Source organism: Psammomys obesus, unplaced genomic scaffold (assembly GCF_907164565.1).
Source record: "Psammomys obesus unplaced genomic scaffold, mPsaObe1.curated_primary_1811, whole genome shotgun sequence".
Taxonomy (NCBI): domain Eukaryota; kingdom Metazoa; phylum Chordata; class Mammalia; order Rodentia; family Muridae; genus Psammomys; species Psammomys obesus.
This window is the reverse complement of record NW_026591450.1, coordinates 2,369,794-2,388,007: the sequence shown is the minus strand read 5'-3', so window position 1 is coordinate 2,388,007 and position 18,214 is coordinate 2,369,794. Positions and strand designations below refer to the sequence as shown.

General features: G+C 46.1%; 1 protein-coding gene across 1 annotated transcript in view; it reads right to left on the bottom strand.

Moving 5' to 3' along the window:
* L3mbtl4 (L3MBTL histone methyl-lysine binding protein 4) overlaps positions 1–18,214 on the bottom strand; it is a 344,610-nt gene that overhangs the window by 7,994 nt on the left and 318,402 nt on the right. The window contains exon 15 of the mRNA XM_055610122.1: positions 3,912–4,081. Coding sequence (XP_055466097.1) covers positions 3,912–4,081 — 170 coding nt within the window. The remainder of the gene's footprint in view (positions 1–3,911; positions 4,082–18,214) is intronic.

Genomic DNA, 18,214 nt, shown 5'->3' with positions numbered 1-18,214 from the left:
ATTCATTCATTCATTCATTCATTCATTCATTCATTCATTCATTCATTCATCACACAGACATTGGCCAAACACCTACTCTGAGTAAAAAGATTCGCTATGAAGATGTGCAGAAATATATTTTTAAAAACCCTAAAATATTTTAGTCTTTAGTCTTACAAGTTTGTCCTCTTACATAGGTAGAGTATGTGCCTGTCCCAGAGTGAGGACATTTGCTTCCACAGAAGATAACTTAATCCGCTCTCACAGCCTCACCTCTAACGTAGAGTTACAAAGCAATAACATTTATGACATGTAATATATTACCATGTGTTCTCTCCTTTCATTTCATCGCCACTAAATCCACTTCACAGCCTCCCTATGCTTTGCAAACAGTGCTGTGGGAGAGATGGCCACAGTGACAAAGGAGATAAAGCCAGTTCCCAGCTCTGTGGAGAGTGACAAAGGGCCTGAGCTGCCTCCTCTTCACGGGTAGCATCACATGGAACAGAGGTCTGCCTCCCAGGCCAGGATGGAGACAAAGGGACTATTCTCTCTCTCCTTCTATAGACACCCCATGCTAGATCTCACTGAATGGCACTCAACACAAGATGCCCGAGTTCATGGCAGCACACCTTGTCTGTGGCAGGGCCTCCCTCTGACGTGTCTCCTACTAACAAAGCCAGAAGCCACTATCTCATTCTAGGTCAGACCTGGGCTGCCTTTTCAATCATCTCTCCTCAGCTGCCATTCTTGCTGTGGTGTCCAGAGCAGCCTCCCATCCTGTGGGTGACAGTACCCTACTGATAATGGTACTTACTGAATGCTTCCCCAGCGCCATGGACATCCCTTGAGAGAGCCGCCTCTTAAAATACCACAAAACCCACATTTAAAATCCAAGGAAGATCATTCTTGAGGGCATATTTCGGTGTTGGGAAATGTGTGCGGTGATTAGGGACACAGGAATAAGCCCTAGGTGTTCTTGTTCTCAAGTGCATCTTATTAGATGTCAGAGCCTGGCTTTGCCAGTAATGAGAAGGGTATCCCTAGAATACATCCTGATGGAAGGCCTGGTTACAGCACATCAGAGGGAATCAGGGGCAGGGCTACTTGTTACAAGGTTCTTGGCCTTCCTGGGGCTTTGTCATTAATCTAAAGGCCTTAGAGCCTCTTCTTGCAGCAAAAAGCTGAAACTGTACATGCTCTGTGACAGATCTGGAAACTGGAAATTGCCTTCCTAATGGTTTGTTGGAGCATTTTAGCCTCCTTACATCTTCTTTTGAAACATCCCCAGTCTTAAAGAGATGGAGCAGCCAGTCCCCTTTGTCACCTTCAACCTCTTGCCTTTAAGTTTGTTAAATGTTAAACTTGAACAGCTCAGAGCCTCCTTCCCCATCAGTCACCTGTTTACTGCTTCATGGGCTCACATCTCCCCCACCCCCCGCCCGGGAAGTAAATAAAAGCATGCCTTCCTCCATTATAGGAGACACTTAGTGTGTGCAAGCTTTCGGATCTCACATCCAGCTCTCAAGTCCCCGGCTGGCAGTCTCATCCCTACACAGTTAGATTCTTAGGCTCATACCTCACAAGACCTTGAAGGCTTGAGGCATTCCTCAAAAGGCACAAGGAAAGACGTGTGTATGTCCGTGACTCGCCTCTTGGAGCCTCTATCCCATGGACTCTTGACACCTGAGTTGCCCTGCTTGCCTGGAGCCTTGTTGATCCTCAGTTGGCCCCATTCTCAGTTCCTGATTCCTCGGCAGCTGTCTCTGGGAATTATGCTTTGGGGGAGCACACACCTCCTATCCCTGCCCGCACCCTCTGATGGCAATACCCTGCTTACCATTTATTACTACATCATGCTGTGGAGTCTCACCTCCTGCTCTTCATTCTGTCCCCCTATTGATAAACTGGTCCTTCTCCTGACCTTAACACAGGTCCCCATTCTTTCAGAGATACTCCTTGGATTTGCAGATCTCGCAAGCTATTATCCTAATTAAGTGCTAAGCTGCTTAGTCCCGAGACTATAAAAGGAATCACTTTTAGCTCACTTTGTTCTTTGTCTTTCCCGTCTTACCTACCATTCATGCATTGAGTTTGAGTTTTAAAATAACCACTGAAGTTAGATGTTTGTACCATAGCACTCAGCCCAGACCCCTGCCACTCTGGGGCGGAGGGAGCTGCTGCCAATGTAGTGGGTAGCATATTCCTCTCCTTGGATTTGCTCTCTCTCTCTCTGCAGTAAATCATTCATGACTCACTATAACACCATGCTCAGAGTGTGACTGTCTGCCCAAGAATCAAACAGACTACAGCCGCTGACTGAGCCATTCTGTCCTGTCACCCTCCCATGCAGCCACTGTTCCCTGTCCCGGGTTAGCATCCTCTATGCTCAGTGTGTATGCGGTGGGAATACACCAGCTCAGAGCTGTGGATTATGTGGCCAAAAAAAAGTCACTCAGTTTTTGGGCATATCAATTTCTTCTTCTGTCAAAGAGGTAGAATAAGATTTTGTGCCTTGCCATCATTATCCAAATATATACTGTTGTCCATGTGATGATGGGCTGTGAGCTAAGGATTTATCGAGAGGGGAGGAGCCAACTTCAGGCTTACTTTCCAACAGGGAGAAGAGCAAATGACCAACTGGGAAATCAGTAAGGAAATGCTTGTCAATTAGAACTCCCCAATTGTTCAGTGCCCTTTTACATATGATTTCATCATAATCATAGTAGGTTTTAGTTCAGTTGGCTTGGTCATGAGCACACTTTGCAAAGTAGTGCAATTCTCCAAGAAGGTACAAACCCAAGTACTCTGGGGACAGGGTCCTGCTCTTCTGCTCTCCCCTGTATTCTCTCGTCCATTGACTCAGCTCTCTGCTGTCATGACAATATGGCCCCATCACTACATAGAATGGACAGGAGGTGGGTAGGGAGATACAGCATGCCAAGGAACAATGGCAGCTCCCTCTTCCTCTTGCTGCAGGAAACTGGGTAAAAGGGAATCCCAGGATATCAGAGGAGGTCTCTGGGGAGTATGCTGCAGATTTTCCAAGTCTGTCCAGCCTCAGTGCAAGACTCTTAGAAAGAGAAGCTTAACCCGTACCAAGGGAAGGGGATTGGTGTAGGTGCTTGGAGCACAGGTCGAAGCTAATTTAGCTCCAGAACTGTATCAATCCTTGTCCATAGAGAGAACCAGGGTTTCCTAGGTTGAAAAGACATTATCTGAGGTCAGCCAGTGAAGTGATATCTTTGTCAGTCAAACAATGTGTTCCCTTAAATGAGCACGTTAAATAGGAGACACTGCTTCAATGGTACAGTAAGCACTGAAGCTTAACTGATCCACACAGAGCAGCAACACTGTGAGGCACGACTATATTGGAAACCAATACTGTGAAATCTTATCCGACTCTCCCCACTGTAAAACATTGCACCCGCTGTTGTAACAGTAAGTCCACTAAAAGTCGACGTGAGGTTTACCTGGTAATCTTGCAGTATGGGGGAAGAAACCACCGAGGCATGTCCTGTCTCTAAAGGGGAGCACACAGGATCACCCAGCGCCCAGCACGTCTGGAGCAGTGCTCTCCCAGAGAAAAGGTTTCTAAGCATAGGGCTTTATGCACTAATGCTTCTCCAGTCAGAACAGGGCAGTGGATTTGGAAGATCTCGGGTGACTCTGCTCTGCTTAGCAAGGGGATGGTGAGAAGACACAGCAGGTGAGACTAGAGTAAGGCTGGGATGGAAGGAGCTACATCAGCCAGGCAGAGAGTGGGCTTTCCCAGTGTCTTCAAAGGCTTGCCTGACTACTGCTCAATTTGAAGCTTAAGCTTCATAGAGAACTCGCACGCACGAGGTCTGAGATGTGCAGGTGACATTTCCCCCAGACAGTAGAGAAGCCCGGCTTTGTTTCACTCCCGTGTCCCCAGTGGCTCTTCTCACCTCATCCACTGTCCATCTGGCCACTCGGCTGGCTTGGATATCGGCCACACCTGGAAGCAGCTTGCAGTGCTGCTCCCTGCCTAGGGGGAGGTCTCGGAAAGGGCGGGCAGACATGGATGTCATGGAGACCGACTGCTGTAGCACCCGCTGCACCTGTGCAGCTGAGTATTCTGCAAGAGAGAGCAGCATAGAGTGAGCACAGCAGACACTGCAGGGCAGTGGGTGAAAAAGCACAGGTAGTCGGTATTGTTAGAGGAGTCCCCGGGCTAGCCTGTGCCACTTAACTGACTTAGACCAGGAAGTGTGTGAAACTCATCATGTAAGGCCTCCATATGTCTGGTTCTTAAGCAAGTTCAAATAATCTCTGTGAGGATCTGCTTGGCCACAAGTGAAGTGCTAGGTTGTCCCCAGCTTTTCTCTCCTTATACCAAGAGTCAGAGGAACCACAGAGCCATGCAGGATGTGAATACTGGACAGACCGGAGCCTGAACGACACAGGATATATGTGTACACAAAGAACAGTTTCCTCCTAGAAGCCACTTCCCGCATTAATAAAGACAGAATGAGCCCATATTCATGAGTGTCTCCCTAAATTCTCCTATGATACTGAATAAAATACAGGAGTGTTCCCATGAGAAAGTGCGTGACATCAGCTGATACTGTAGAGTCCCAGAAATATGTCATGACCTCAGATGCAGGGACACAAGGTCAGGGCACCCAGGGAGCAGAGCCACAGCTAAGATGCGACATCTCAGCTCAGACATTCTTAAGGGACGCCTTCTTTATTAAGCAAGAAGTCTGAATGGATCCCCATTATATGGTACGAGGGGCGGTGGCTGCAGCTTGTTCAAGACAGGCTGTAATCACCGCAACGAGATCCCATCACATCACGGCCAAACATTCATGAACACTGTCACCCTAGTGGGTTTCTCCTTTCAGAACGTTAGTCAGGCCTGGCAGAACAGGCATGTAACCCCAGCACCAGGGCATGGATGGAGCCAGAAGTATTTGTTTGGGACAGACATGGGGTTTATAGGGAGCTCTTGGTCCACCTTAGGCTATATAGTAAGTCTCTATCTCAAACAACAAAACAAAGTGGATTTACTCTTATGTTCTATCCCACCAGTTAAGATGGAACTCGGGGCAGGGGAGGTCCTTTGTGGTGTGAGGAGATCTAGAAGCTCAGTCAGTGAAGCGACTGACTACCTTGCAAACACGAGGACCTGAGTCTGACATCCACAAGCCACGGGAAAGAATTGGGTGTGGTGGCATGTGCTGTAATGGCAGGGTTGGGGAGGAGGAGACAGATCACTGGGGCTCACTGCTCAGACAACCCAGCACAACGGGTAAGCTCCAGGCAGAGATCACCTCTCAGAGGGGGTAGACAGTGCCTGAAGGTGACACTTGAGGTTGTCCTATTTCCATGGACACACATACACACATACACGTACACACACTGAATGCATCACATCAGCACACACAGGTACATACGCACAGGCTCATGTACCTGCACATACACAAATGGACACACACAGACACATGAACACATACACAGTGAGGAGCCACATCAGCACACACACACACACACACACACACACACACATATACCTGTGTACCTACACATACATGAACACACACGTGTATAATAAAGACAGAGGTCTGCTGAAATAGCCTTGGACCTCCAAATGGATAAAGAGCAAAAACCATCACAAATGCTAACACAAACCTCTGCCCCTATAATGACATCCTTGAAGATACTTTCAGTTCATATTAACTAACTAAAATCTACAGAGACTTAAAAGACTTTAAAAGGCAGATGGCAAAGGGAATGCTTCACACCTTCCGAAAGCCTCTTTTCCTAATGCAAGTGGCAGGTTAAGCAGAAGCAGCCACACTGCAACTGAGAGCTCATTATTGGGCTATCATGTTATATTCTGTTGAGAGTCTAAAAAACTCATTATGCAGATATTTCCACCTCACAATTATAGTTTTCAGTGTAAAAGGCTGACCTGTATTTTGCGTGGTCAGTCACATACCTGCTTGGAACCAGGAAGGCCCTGAATGGTGTGTGAGCTGTCCATCACTGTGCTCTTCTGCACTGCTCTTGTGGACTAGAGCAGAGACTTTCATATTTACTCACGTTTGCTGTCTGCCCAGATAAAAAGACAGCAAAATTGCAGGCTTCTTCCTAATTCTTATGCTCCAGTTGCAAGCGGCGGCAAATTCATCTCTAACTGCTGATTGTCCAAGCTGACCTTTTTAGTATGTAAATAGGTTATCTCCCTTCATGTAGTTCAGCCAACAGTATGTTAGGCTGCAGGTTCCGATGGGAGATTTCACACCTTGTTGGAAAGGCCAGCATGTTGACAAATGTGGTTGTTCTGTAATGAAGTCGTCTGGTGGCATGAGAGCATATTAAAAAAAAAAAAAAAAAAGGGCCCTGAAGCCTTGGCATTACGGGCCAGTGTGTAGTTGCAACATAGATGCCGCAGACCTGCCTGGAAAACCAAGAATTTAAGCTCCAGCTTTCAGATGAAGGCCAGAATCAAAGACCAAACACTGGCTTTTTTTCCCCCTGAAAATTATAGTGGGGTTGCTTTGCTAAATAGAACAGACTTAAAAATAAACAAAGATATATCTCAAACGTATGTGAATCTCATTATTCATCAATTGAGTAAATGAACCAAGAACCATTTCCAATATACAGAAAACTCCGAAAAGACACAGTGGATCTTATATTTAGAAGGTACAGAGATATCAAGTTTTGGCGATAAGCCTTTTGTGTTTCACAAATAAATGCAGAAGGCACTAAAATGGGAAAGAATCTGTGTGTCCCCAAGGAAGAAGATTGTTGAACTTTGGAGGTAGCTGTGCTGAGGCTTACTCTTGGAAGCTCATATAACATGGGCCTGACAACATCTGGATGGTTCTGGGGTTTCTTAGCTCACTGAAGGCCACTGTCAGCTTGGCTCTAGACTCTGGAAAGTGGTGGAGAGTAATTCCAATTAGTTCAGGGGAAAATTATAGCCTTGGGCTAAAAAAGGTGGAGCATGGCAGCTCTACGTGGGACACTTGATGTCGTCCATTGTTTGTGAACAGCGCATCATGCCTTTTCCAAAACAACCTTCTCATCTGAAGACCAGTGAAATGTGTGTCGCTTAGTTATCTGGAAGCTCATGAAAGCTGGGCGAATAGTGTGAGATGCCACCGGAGGTCCTACCATGGATGGTGGGAAAGACCTACAGCGGTCTGAGGAGTGGATGGTCCCTACAGCTCAGAATTTCCTCTGGGCGACGGCTGTGTTTGTTCATTTACAACCCTGAGCCCGAGCGATGTTTGCCAGAACCAGTTACGTGCCAAACACAAATAACATATTTTTTCTGTACTGCTATCAGTTTTGCATCACAATATGAGAATTTTTTTTGTTTGTTTTTTATTAAACCGTCCAGGTTTCTTACTCTGTTTAGAACAGCGCTAGGTACAGAGTGAATGTCTCGTACTTATCAGGCATCACATGATTGTAAGAAGGAATGAGGGCTTTCACAGTTTCATAGTGAATATGGAGACAGCCAACATTTCCAAAGCCGGTTTGCCTAGGTTTTAATTCTCTGAAGGCCAAAATCCTTTCACATTCACAACCTTTGGTTCCTTGTTCAGATCTCACACCTATGTGATCCTGGGAATGACGGTGTGGCAGCCACCAACATGGAAGGAAACATGACAGTAGCTGCTCTCAAGGTAGAATGGGACATTTGTTCCCCAGGCAAACTGGGACAGATATAAGTCAACCACCCTGACACTGCTAAAACACACTTGGCCTAGGTGCTTGGGGAGTATGTGGCTATTGATAAATCTTAAAATCAGGGGATTTATATTGTTTTAAATTCTGTGCATAAAAAACTTTTTTAAAAAAATTCCCTCAAAATTCACACATATTTTCAAGATGTGAACATACTGATTTTAAGTTTTTCTTGAACCCAGTAGAGCTCACCTCACAACGGATACCTCATAACTGTCTCTCAGCACTTTAAAGATCATCAGAATTATTGGAACTATAACAGTCATATAACAGTCATATTGCATATAACTATGCTTCTGTCATCAATGGGCCATAGAGACCACCATGGTCACGCAAGAATACCATGGCGCTAAAAAGTTCCTACTGCCTCCTATTTTTATTACGCCTTTCACATGGCCAGTGAGTAAATACTTCTGTATTCCCATTGCATATAATAGTCTGCACAGTTTACTTGTATAGCCTAGAGTATGTCAGGTTCTACAGTACAGCTTACATGTATAGAGGCTAGCTCATTTAGAAAAGCGTTAAGTACGCTCTGTGGTGGGTGCACAATGAAGAAATTGCATGGACCCGTGCAATTTGCTGAGTTTATCTGTCATTAATCAGCCTGTGAATGCACTGTCCTCCTCAACCCAGGAGCAGCTGATCTTCTAGCAGGAGGCACTGGAGTGTTTTCCATGAACACAGGAGAAAGGTTTCTCTGCTTATTTCATCCAAGGGCTCCGGCACCCCAGCCGTTTCCACCTACCACAGCTGGCTGAGGTCTGGGCGGCTTCCTAGTTACACAGTCTCATGCAGCAGCCACTCCTACCAGCTTCCCGAGAAGCCAGCTTAGGAAATTCAGCCTGTAAGAGCATTCTCCTGTGAGAGGTCTCAGCACTTTAATTAAACAGAATGTCCTCTGTAGCAGAAACTGAAACACATGTGTAATCCTGGCTTTGCCTCTCACACCAGCATGAAAGAGACAAAAAATCAAAACTACCTCTGCGTTTAGGGTACTTTCCCTTTCAGAAAACAGAAGATATAATCCCAGCCACCTCAGTCATTGCCACCTGTGGAAAAAATTAGAAATTCTTTTACATCTTCCTTTTCATTTTAAAGTTGGTATTCACAGTTTAATATATATGTTATATATATCACATGTGTTTAATGATTTTGTGAAGATACTCAGAGATTTGGAACACTCTCCAGGTTCCCAGGCTAATCCATTCAGCAGCACATCTCACCTTAGGATAGAAGCAGGCCCTCCACCAGAGTGCTGAAAGACTTGGCTGAGCTCTCGTCTCTTTAGAACAGCACAGAGAGGAGCATTCTGAAGGATGCTGAGACATTACCTGTCCTACAGAGGCAACAGCTATTGCCCTGGGAGAAACACGGTCTCAGAAAACTGCATCCAAGGGTGAGAGGGGCCTTTTAGTCTCAAGACGCCGAGGGGACGGCCAGACTGGCCAGCTTTGGTTGGCATTTGACATGGGGACTATCTTCCCAGAGGCTTCACAGGCTTGCACCATGGAGCACAATAATATGTCTTATTCTCAACTCTACAGATTGCCTTTCTTAAAAATAACGTAGAGTCCAAGGATTTCAAGTCATCTGAAAATAACAAGAAAGTAGGTCCCTGCTTTCTTTCCAGCCCCTCTCGCTCACCCTCCCCACTTCTGCTCTGCCTCCACAAGGGGAAGAGAAATCCTTTATGGAAATGTTCTTTAAAAATATGGCTGTTTCTTCACAAAGGCTTCGCACAACAAAACTGAAGCTAAGTGAGTCATAAGCGGTAAACAAGCCTGCATGACTGGGCCTCAAGCTATTTTTAATCCACTAAAAACGGAGACCCATTTCACAAGGAGCCTTCTCTTCAATGAAAGCGGGAGCCATGCTAGCATGTTTTGTGCTCCACAAAGAGGAAGTAAAAAAATTAAAGTTGCAATTGGCCCTGAAATTCAATTACATGCATTTTTTCCATCTACCATGTAATCTGCGACAGTCACTGGCTGGGGCCGGTCTGGTCTCTGACACTGAGAGTCGCTGTCTGTGGCATTGCATTCCCTTGGGAACTGCTGCTAAAGGGGGAGGCAGCAGGCAGGGCTGGCTTCTCCCTCCAGACATTCCCCATGTCTTGGATTTGCTGGGCCATCGGGTCTGTGTTATGGCATCTTCTCTTCCATGTCTTCACCTGCTTTGTTCGTCAGCACAAAGGGCAAAACAGACCAAGATAAATACAAACATGATCTGCAAGACAACGGCCATGAGTGTGTGGGAGCTTGTGGGAGCTGTGGGAGCGTGAGTGTGGCAGGCACAGGCATTAATGGTGAAGGTACTCAGCTCAGGCTGTTCCTCAGATGCCCGTGCAGTGACTCACACATGCCTCTGTTCCATTCCTCAGGCCCTTACTACATGGAATTCAAACCCTGGCATCTACTTAGGCAGAGCCTTGAGGTTGTGGCTGCCAGTCATCCCTCGTCATGAGTCGCTTCACTGTAGTTGATTTTATATAAACGTGACTGATGAAGGGCAGAGATTCCATGGGGTTTTACGGGCTCTCCACTGGGCTACCAAGAGAACCAGAAGCTGGGTCCTGCCTGCCATGGTAGCCAAGAGACACACATGGCTTTAGAACATTTGCAATGCGGAGTGAATTTTGAGATGTGCTCTAGTATGTCTGGGATTTTGATGACATAGTATTAAAAAGAACATGAATATGTATCCTCTTAAAAAGTCTTTATTTAATACTGAAATGATATTTTGGGTACACTGATTTAAATAAAATATGCTGCTAAAATTAATTTGCTTTATTTCTTTAAACATGACCATGGCAACTATTGCTCTCTTTTTATTAGATGGTCCAAGTCTGGTGAGAGCTGACACACAGCTTCTGTTGAGACCTGGTTTGGCCAAGGAGATAAACAAAAGTAACATTCTTCTTGATGAACCCATGGACAATGGGCTTGAGGTGACCTGTGTCTACCCAGCCCCAACTGCAATAATGGCAGAAGACATAGAACCCTGAGGCTATGGGGCAAACCTGAGCTCAGAGGGGCAAAGGTGCAGGAGACAGACAGCCAGAGTTGTCTTGGCTGCAAGACTGAGCGAAGCATCTCTCTCTCAGCAACAACAGATAATGACTTTAGGGTTAATGAGATGTTGACTGAACGGATGCACAGTTCATTTATCTATCTATCTATCTATCTATCTATCTATCTATCTATCTATCTATCTATCTATCTATTCATTATCTATCTATCTATCTATTTATTTATTTATTTATTTATTAGACTTTATTAACTTTCTATCTCAGCTGTACTCCCCTCCCTAGCCCCCTCCCAATACCACTCTCCCTCCCTCTTCTCCTCCCATGCTCCTCCCTTCGGAGGTCCTCCTCCCCTTCCATCTGACCCTAGCCTATCAGGTCTCATCAGGACTGTCTGCACTGTCTTTCTCTGTGGCCTGGTAAGGCTGTCTTTGAAAACTAGGTTAGGAACCATTCAGATTTAGAGTTGCTCTCTCTAAGGATCACACTCTACCCCCAAAGCACAAATAAGAGAGACTGGGTAACTCTGCTGCCTTCCACCCACCCTGTTCTGGAAAGAAGGATGCTAGAGAACAGGAGCTTTGCTGTCTCAGGTTGTCTCCATTTCCCAGCATACTCCTCAGTTAGTCTGAAAGAGCTCATCGTATGTGAGGCTCCAGTTCCCAGCGTTATAGTCCTGTTCCCACCTCAGTCTCTTGATCTGAGGGAGAAGGGCATGCCTGACTATTGCCTTACTCATCCTTGAAGGCTTCACTCCTCACTAAACAAAGGGGATCACCCACATTGCCCTCCTGCAGGGCCTCACTGCCACATCCCTGAAGGACCATCTCTCCTGCCAGGCTTGTTCTCCAGCTGCACAGGGTCTCTGGGTCTGAGCTCAGAGACCTTCTGTGTAGGTGGCCTAGCTCTTCACAGTGTATGCAGCAGCAGTACTGGGCTGTGTAGACTCTCCTTCCAGAGCTCATTCTTACCTCCCACTCATCTCTGTCTCATCGCCAATTCCGAGGGAACGTACGTAAGCCTGTTTTCTCTCTTCAGAGGCTGCCACCAAGCTGGCTGACGTGTGGGACACAGTCTTCCTGGCATCCCTTACTTCCTTCCAAACAAGCTCTTTCAAAGAGGCTCACTGCCAAACTTGGCTGAATCCCGATGGAGGAAGTGGTACATGAGAACTTCCTGGAGCGGCAGGTCAGGGCGAGGGGCATTCAGTTTAAGCTCTTGCGGGTAGAGCTCTAATACTTTCTTCTGATTCGATTTCAGCAAATGACCCTTAAGGAGGTTCTTGACCCCAGGGTCTACCCCAAGGCTTTCTAGATACAGAGGTCTGGGCTTGTTCCAGCTCAGGCCTCACTGCTCTCCTGCCCTTTTGTCTAGTAGGTTATAATCGCTACCTGCCCAGGCAGCGTCCACAGAGCCCTGGCACCAGCTACCCCGCTTATGCTTTGGTCTCTTTTGGTGGAGTGTATGTACAGGGGCTGCCACAGAGGCCTGTGGTGTGGCACAGACCTGACATGGTGGCCACAGTCCAGGTGCTCAATGCACAATGCTGTTGTTGAAACGCCAGGGGAGCTTTGCTGCAGAGGCAAACAGTGCAGAGCAAATGCTAGTGGGCCAAGCCAAGAGAACGACTCTCCATCCTGCGCTCTCTCATTACTGGAAAGGTCGGAGACTGTTTATGGTGTGAGATCAAACTCACCCCTTAGTTTGCTATTGGAGAAAAAGCTATCCCTTCACCTTAATTTTTAAAATAATGCAGAGAAGGTCCACACTGACTTTTGGTGTTAGTCACTCAACAAGACTTTGGTGGAGTGCATTTTTTGATGGCTAATGGCTGGCCTTTCAGTTTAATATCTGCTTTGCCCAGCTTGAGACATTCCTCATTAACTTCTTTGATTGAATACTACAATCTAGCTGCACAGAATGTATTCGCCTATCTTCTGCAACACCGACCTTCTCGTGCACAAAGGTGAAAATGGAATTGGATACTCACTGGCGCCAACCTGATCAGGAAGCCAGAGTTGCTCTTCTTATGCACTTATTCTCCCCACCTGTGGCTTCTTACTCAGCTCCTCACATCCCAGGGAGGGGGAACTAGCTGTGTGCTTCCTGCATCCATAGACCAGAACAGTTTTACTGCCTGACACACGTGTAACAGTACTTTTGTGGAGTCTGGTAGGTCTGCCATCTTAGCCATGCCTTGGCAACTGGAGGAAGTTGAGCAAGCAGAGCTGGGATGCTCTTCTAACCGTGAGTCTCACACGCTCCTGTCTAAAAGTGTGAGGCTAGAGTAACAATCTGATGGTGGGGTGGGGTCCTATCACTCCCAGAAGCGCCTGAGTCACCTTTCCTTTAAGAGGGATTTCTGTGTTGTAACTGGAGGCATCAACATTCCAGGCAGGTCCTTGTGGGCAGCATCAGATCTTTTTCTCAAAATACTCCTATTCCAGGATTCTCCCAGGATCTATTCAGAGAAGCGTTTGAAGGAGCACTCAGAGCAAATGGAAGAGTGACTGGCATTGCCTCTCAGGTGAAACGATGCAGTCATCACCCTCCCTGCTATGCCTGCCACTCGGGGAACAGCGCCTTGACTCACCATTCTCACCAAACCCTGGCACAGGGAGCTGCCTTCCTCCCTGGCAGCAAGATCAGCGCAGATGCTGATTCCCACTGGGAGCCGAGGGCTCCCCTCATGGTCATGATGACGTGTTCCCAGACAGAAGGAGGAAAATCCATCTGTGGTCCAAGTGGCTTCTCTGCATGTCTCGGGAGCCACCTGTGTCCACTGGTACAGGTGTCCCCTCTGTCCTGCACACAGCTCCCCCACTGAAGGTGGCTCCGGAAAGGGGCACTCCTCAACTAGGTGTTTGGAAAACTGACCTCATATCTCCTGGTTCATTTCATTAAAAGTACAGAATAGTCCATAGTGACCTTGACATAGTAACTGCCCACAAAACACTTCAGTGAACATTTCTGACCCCAAAGCCTGTGTCTGGGGCAGTGGGGAGGGGGGTGACTTACAAGAAACAGGGTGCCCACTTAGATGTATGGCACACCTTCCTGCGATGATCTGTTAAGAACTTAGGACTCCCAAAGTTGTAGATTCCTTTCACAGTTCACTTTTGAGCACTTTCCCGAAGGAAGACTTACTAGCTATTTCCTTCTTGTAGGGATCACATTTATTTAACGTGTTTTTTTGTTTGTTTGTTTTTTTCTGCTTTGCAGAAATGCCAGACACACAGGTGCACAAAGAATGGCCTGCTCCTCCATTGGCCTTAGCTGTGGCTGCTCTGGGTTCCTGCTGCACCCATCAGGACTAGTGAGGGTGAGGCCAAGAGCCCTGGCAACTGTATCTGGTGCCCGCGCCAATGGGCTGCAGCTTAGCTTCTGAGGAGACCCTTCTGCTTGCTTTCCAGGAACGACTCCACTCAGTGCAAATGGACCACAGTGTGTCTCCTGCATGCCAGCCTCCCACCCTGCCATCTTTTATCCTTAACTGGTTTCTCTGGCTGGTTAGATCTAATTACAGAAGACGTGACAAGTGGCAGGGATCAGTACATGTTAGAACAGAAAGTAAACTTACGACTGGTCTCTTTGGCAGATGAAATTGTACTTCTAAAAATATTTTATATACTTTAGTCTATCCTTTAAAAATCATCAGAGCCAGGTGTGCGGTAGTGCATGCCTTTGATCACAGAACTCAGGAAGGCAGAGGCAGGAGGATCGCTGTGAGTTCGAGGCCAGCCTGGTCTACAAAGGGAGTCTAGGACAGCTAAGACTACACAGAGAAATTCTGTCTCAAAAAAGAAAAAAGAAAGAATAAAAGAAAGACTAAAATAAAGAAATATATAAACAAACAAACAACAACAAAAGAAATTATAGAACAAAAAGGTGAATTATACAAGTTTTAAAGACAGTTGACTTGTTTGGAACTGAAATAAATAAGTAAATAAACATACAAAGGACTCAACACATTTTGGTTTCTGGTTTAAGCGTATATAGGAACCTTGTTCCAACCTCATGAAGTTACTCTGTTCAGATCTCCCCTTCTAAGTAAATAGTACCAGAGGCCAACATGCACAAATTATATGTCTGACCTTTTCCAGTTTATTAACATTCACAAAAACAGGGAACTTTAAATACATTCTGTCTCTCTCTCTGAAAAATTGAAAAGCACAAAACCTAAAACAACTAAATCTTTAAATGTTGTTACAATCACGTTAAACACAAAGAAGGTGGCAGAGGGGTAATAGCAACTTGGGCCAGCCACATGCCACACTGTAAACTCTTTTTTTATTTAAATTTTTATTTTTTATATTTATTACAGTTTATTTACTTTGTATCCCAGCTGTAGCACCCCTCCCTCATTCCCTCCCAATCCGGTCCTCCCTCTTCTCCCATGTCCCTCCACAAGTCCACTGATAGGGGGAGGTGATCAAAGAGTTCATGTCAGAGACAGTCCCTGTTCCCCTTATTAGCATACCCACTTAGACACTGGGCTGCCATGGGCTACATCTGTGCAGGGGTTCTAGGTTATCTCCATGAATGGTCCTTGGTTGGAGTATCAGTCTCAGAAAAGAGACTGGTTCTGTTGCTCTCCTTGTGGAGCTCTTGTACCCTCCAGGTCTTTCTATCTCCCCCTTCTTTCATAAGATTCCCTACATTCTGCCCAAAGTTTGGGTGAGTCTCAGCATCTGCTTTGATACCCTACCGGATAGGGTCTTTCAGAGGCTCTCTGTGGTAGGCTTCTGTCCTGTTCCCTGTTTTCTCCGTCTTCTGAGGTCTATCCCATTTGCCTTTCTGGGTGAGGATTGATCCCCTTACCCAGTGTCGTCCTTCTTGCTTAGCTTCTTTAGGTGTACAGAGTTTAGCATGTTTATTCTATATTATATGTCTAGTATCCTCTTATAAATGAGTATGTACCCTGTGTGTCTTTCTGCTTCTGGCATACCTCACTCAGCATGATCTTTTCTAGATTCCACCATTTGCCCCCAAATTTCATGATTTTCTTGTTTTTAATTGCTGAGTAGTATTCCATTGTGTAAATGTATTATAATTTCTGTATCCATTCCTCAACTGAGGGGCATCTGGGTTTTTTCCAGATTCTGGCTATTATGAATAAAGCTGCTACAAACATGGTTGAGCAAATGTCCTTGTTGTGTACTTGAGCAAATGTTGGATATATGCCTAGGATTGGTATATCTGGATCTAAAACAGCATCTTCAACAAATGGTGCTGGTCTAACTGGATGTCTACATGTAGAAAAAAATGCAAATAGATCCATGTTTATCACCCTGCACAAAATTAAAGTCCAAGTGGATCAAAGACCTCAATATAAAACCAGACAGGCTAAATCTGTTAGAAGAAAAAGTGGGGAAGAGCTTTGAACTCATTGGCACAGGAGACAACGTCCTGAACAGAACACCAACATCTCAGGCTCTAAGATCAACAATCAATAAATGGGACCTCATGAAACTGCAAACTCTTATGTAGAAAGTGGGGTCCAGCAGATGCCTGCATCCACCCATCTGCATGCAACTCACATGGTGGCCTTCCCTGTGACCCTGCCCCACCTTTCTCATCCTGGGCAGTCTGGCCCAAGCTTTGCAGACCGTACTGCTCAGGCCTGCTGAGCAAGGCACATACCAAGCGCTGGTTTTTGTCTCTTCCTGAAAACACATCAGCACAGTCACCCAGAGTGCGCACAAAACTCACATCTAAGCATAATCTCACGTGGAAGCATGGGTCCTAGGGAGCCACTAGATCCATTCAAAGGCCTGGACTCCACCACCTACGGCAGGGGTCCTAAAGATGTCCTAAAGATGTCCCCGATAACCCTCAGGATGCTCTTCTGGGAGTGCACCCGGAGCAAGCAGCGCGCTCAGTTAGTTTAACCCTATTAATATTGCATATTTACACTGTCTGGAAAAAAGTGGGATATCAGCAGGAGAGTAGGAAGGAAGAGAATGGGTGAGGCAGAAGAAGAACTATGGTATGGGAGATACCTGGCAGGGCTGAGGCAGGAACATCATGAATTCCATCTGGGCAGTCTGAGGCAAGCGTGAGACCCACCATCAACAACAAACAAACAAAAAACCAGAACAACCTCCCTTGGAACAGCAATCATATTAGCTAACCACCAACTAACTGCTTCTTAGTAACTACGTTAGAGATCCAGGGGCAAGCAAGGGTAGTTGAGGACATGGGCTGACGCTTTGGGTCCTTAGTGGAAAGGCGAACATTTTCCCTGGTCTTTCACTTCCACACACGACAGGGAGATGAAAAGCTGATGAGACAGTACCCAGGGAGCCTCAAGATGCTCCTTTGGGGAGGGAACATGATGCCATAACTTAAGGCTCTCATTGTCCACATGGGGGATCCTCACTTCTAAAGATACAGGAAGCTTCTTCCTTAAGCAAATGGTGCTTGTACCCAAGCCCTGCTTTCCACTGCTGTTGAAAACAACTGCATTTTGAGTCAGTAATTTTCTCTGCACACTTACTTTCCCTGGGAAGACACTGTGGAAGCAGAGTCACCAGAACAGAGTTACACTTTAGGGTGGGCATACTGAAGGACCACCTCATCACAGGCAAACCAGGTCTCTGTTAAGGAATCATAAAACAAGGCAAGGCAGTAAGCACTGACACCTAAGGCATCATCATGACTCTTAATTGTCAGTTCTAAAAGGCAAGCTGCTACTATTTATGTGTGTGTGTTGGGGGGAGGGAATTTAATAAAAACAGAGTTAGAGAGTAAAGGAATTTTATTAAATCTCCTGTTTGCAGAAGAGTGAGTTAGGTATGTTGCCATGACACTTTCAAAGCCTGCTGGTAGTGATGGGGAGGGTTGAGAACGATTCCTCGGGGTGCTTAATAGTGCACTGGGAAGAGACAGTGCCAAGGAAAAGGCTGAGGAGTGACAGAAATAGGCAAACAGGAAAATGCTGCTGAAATAAATGGGAACAGCAAGTTTCCAGGGCCTTGGTCTCCCTCCTGCTTCCCAAATAACTGAGGGTGGGGGGGCATCCAGGGAATAAAACTGCCCCTCATTTTCAGTCTTCCTTCAGGCCGATAGTCTGATAGAAATGAGTACACATTCTTCAATTTTATTCAATCCTGGGACAGTGGGACCATCTGAAAGGTTTTTAAATGTCACCGGAATGTATCAGGACTTCCCAGAACAGGACTTTGGGGATGGAGAGAGAAACGCTCCCATTTGGAGCGAGGGAGAATACTACCAAGTGCTAGTTTTCCTGGTGTCTATGCCCACATCACTTTATCTTTCAGGGCTTCCTCTTGTTCCAAATGAAAGATTGGAGAAGAACAGAAGAATAGACAGCTAAAGAAAATGTTATGTAGGTGTCGAGGGAGACCCTTTATCTGACTGAATCTGCGGGAAAGGCTTTTTCAGACATCTTGCAGCCAGGCTGCAGAAAGCCCACCTTTCCCCATTGTAGGCCAATCTCTGTGAAGAGCTACC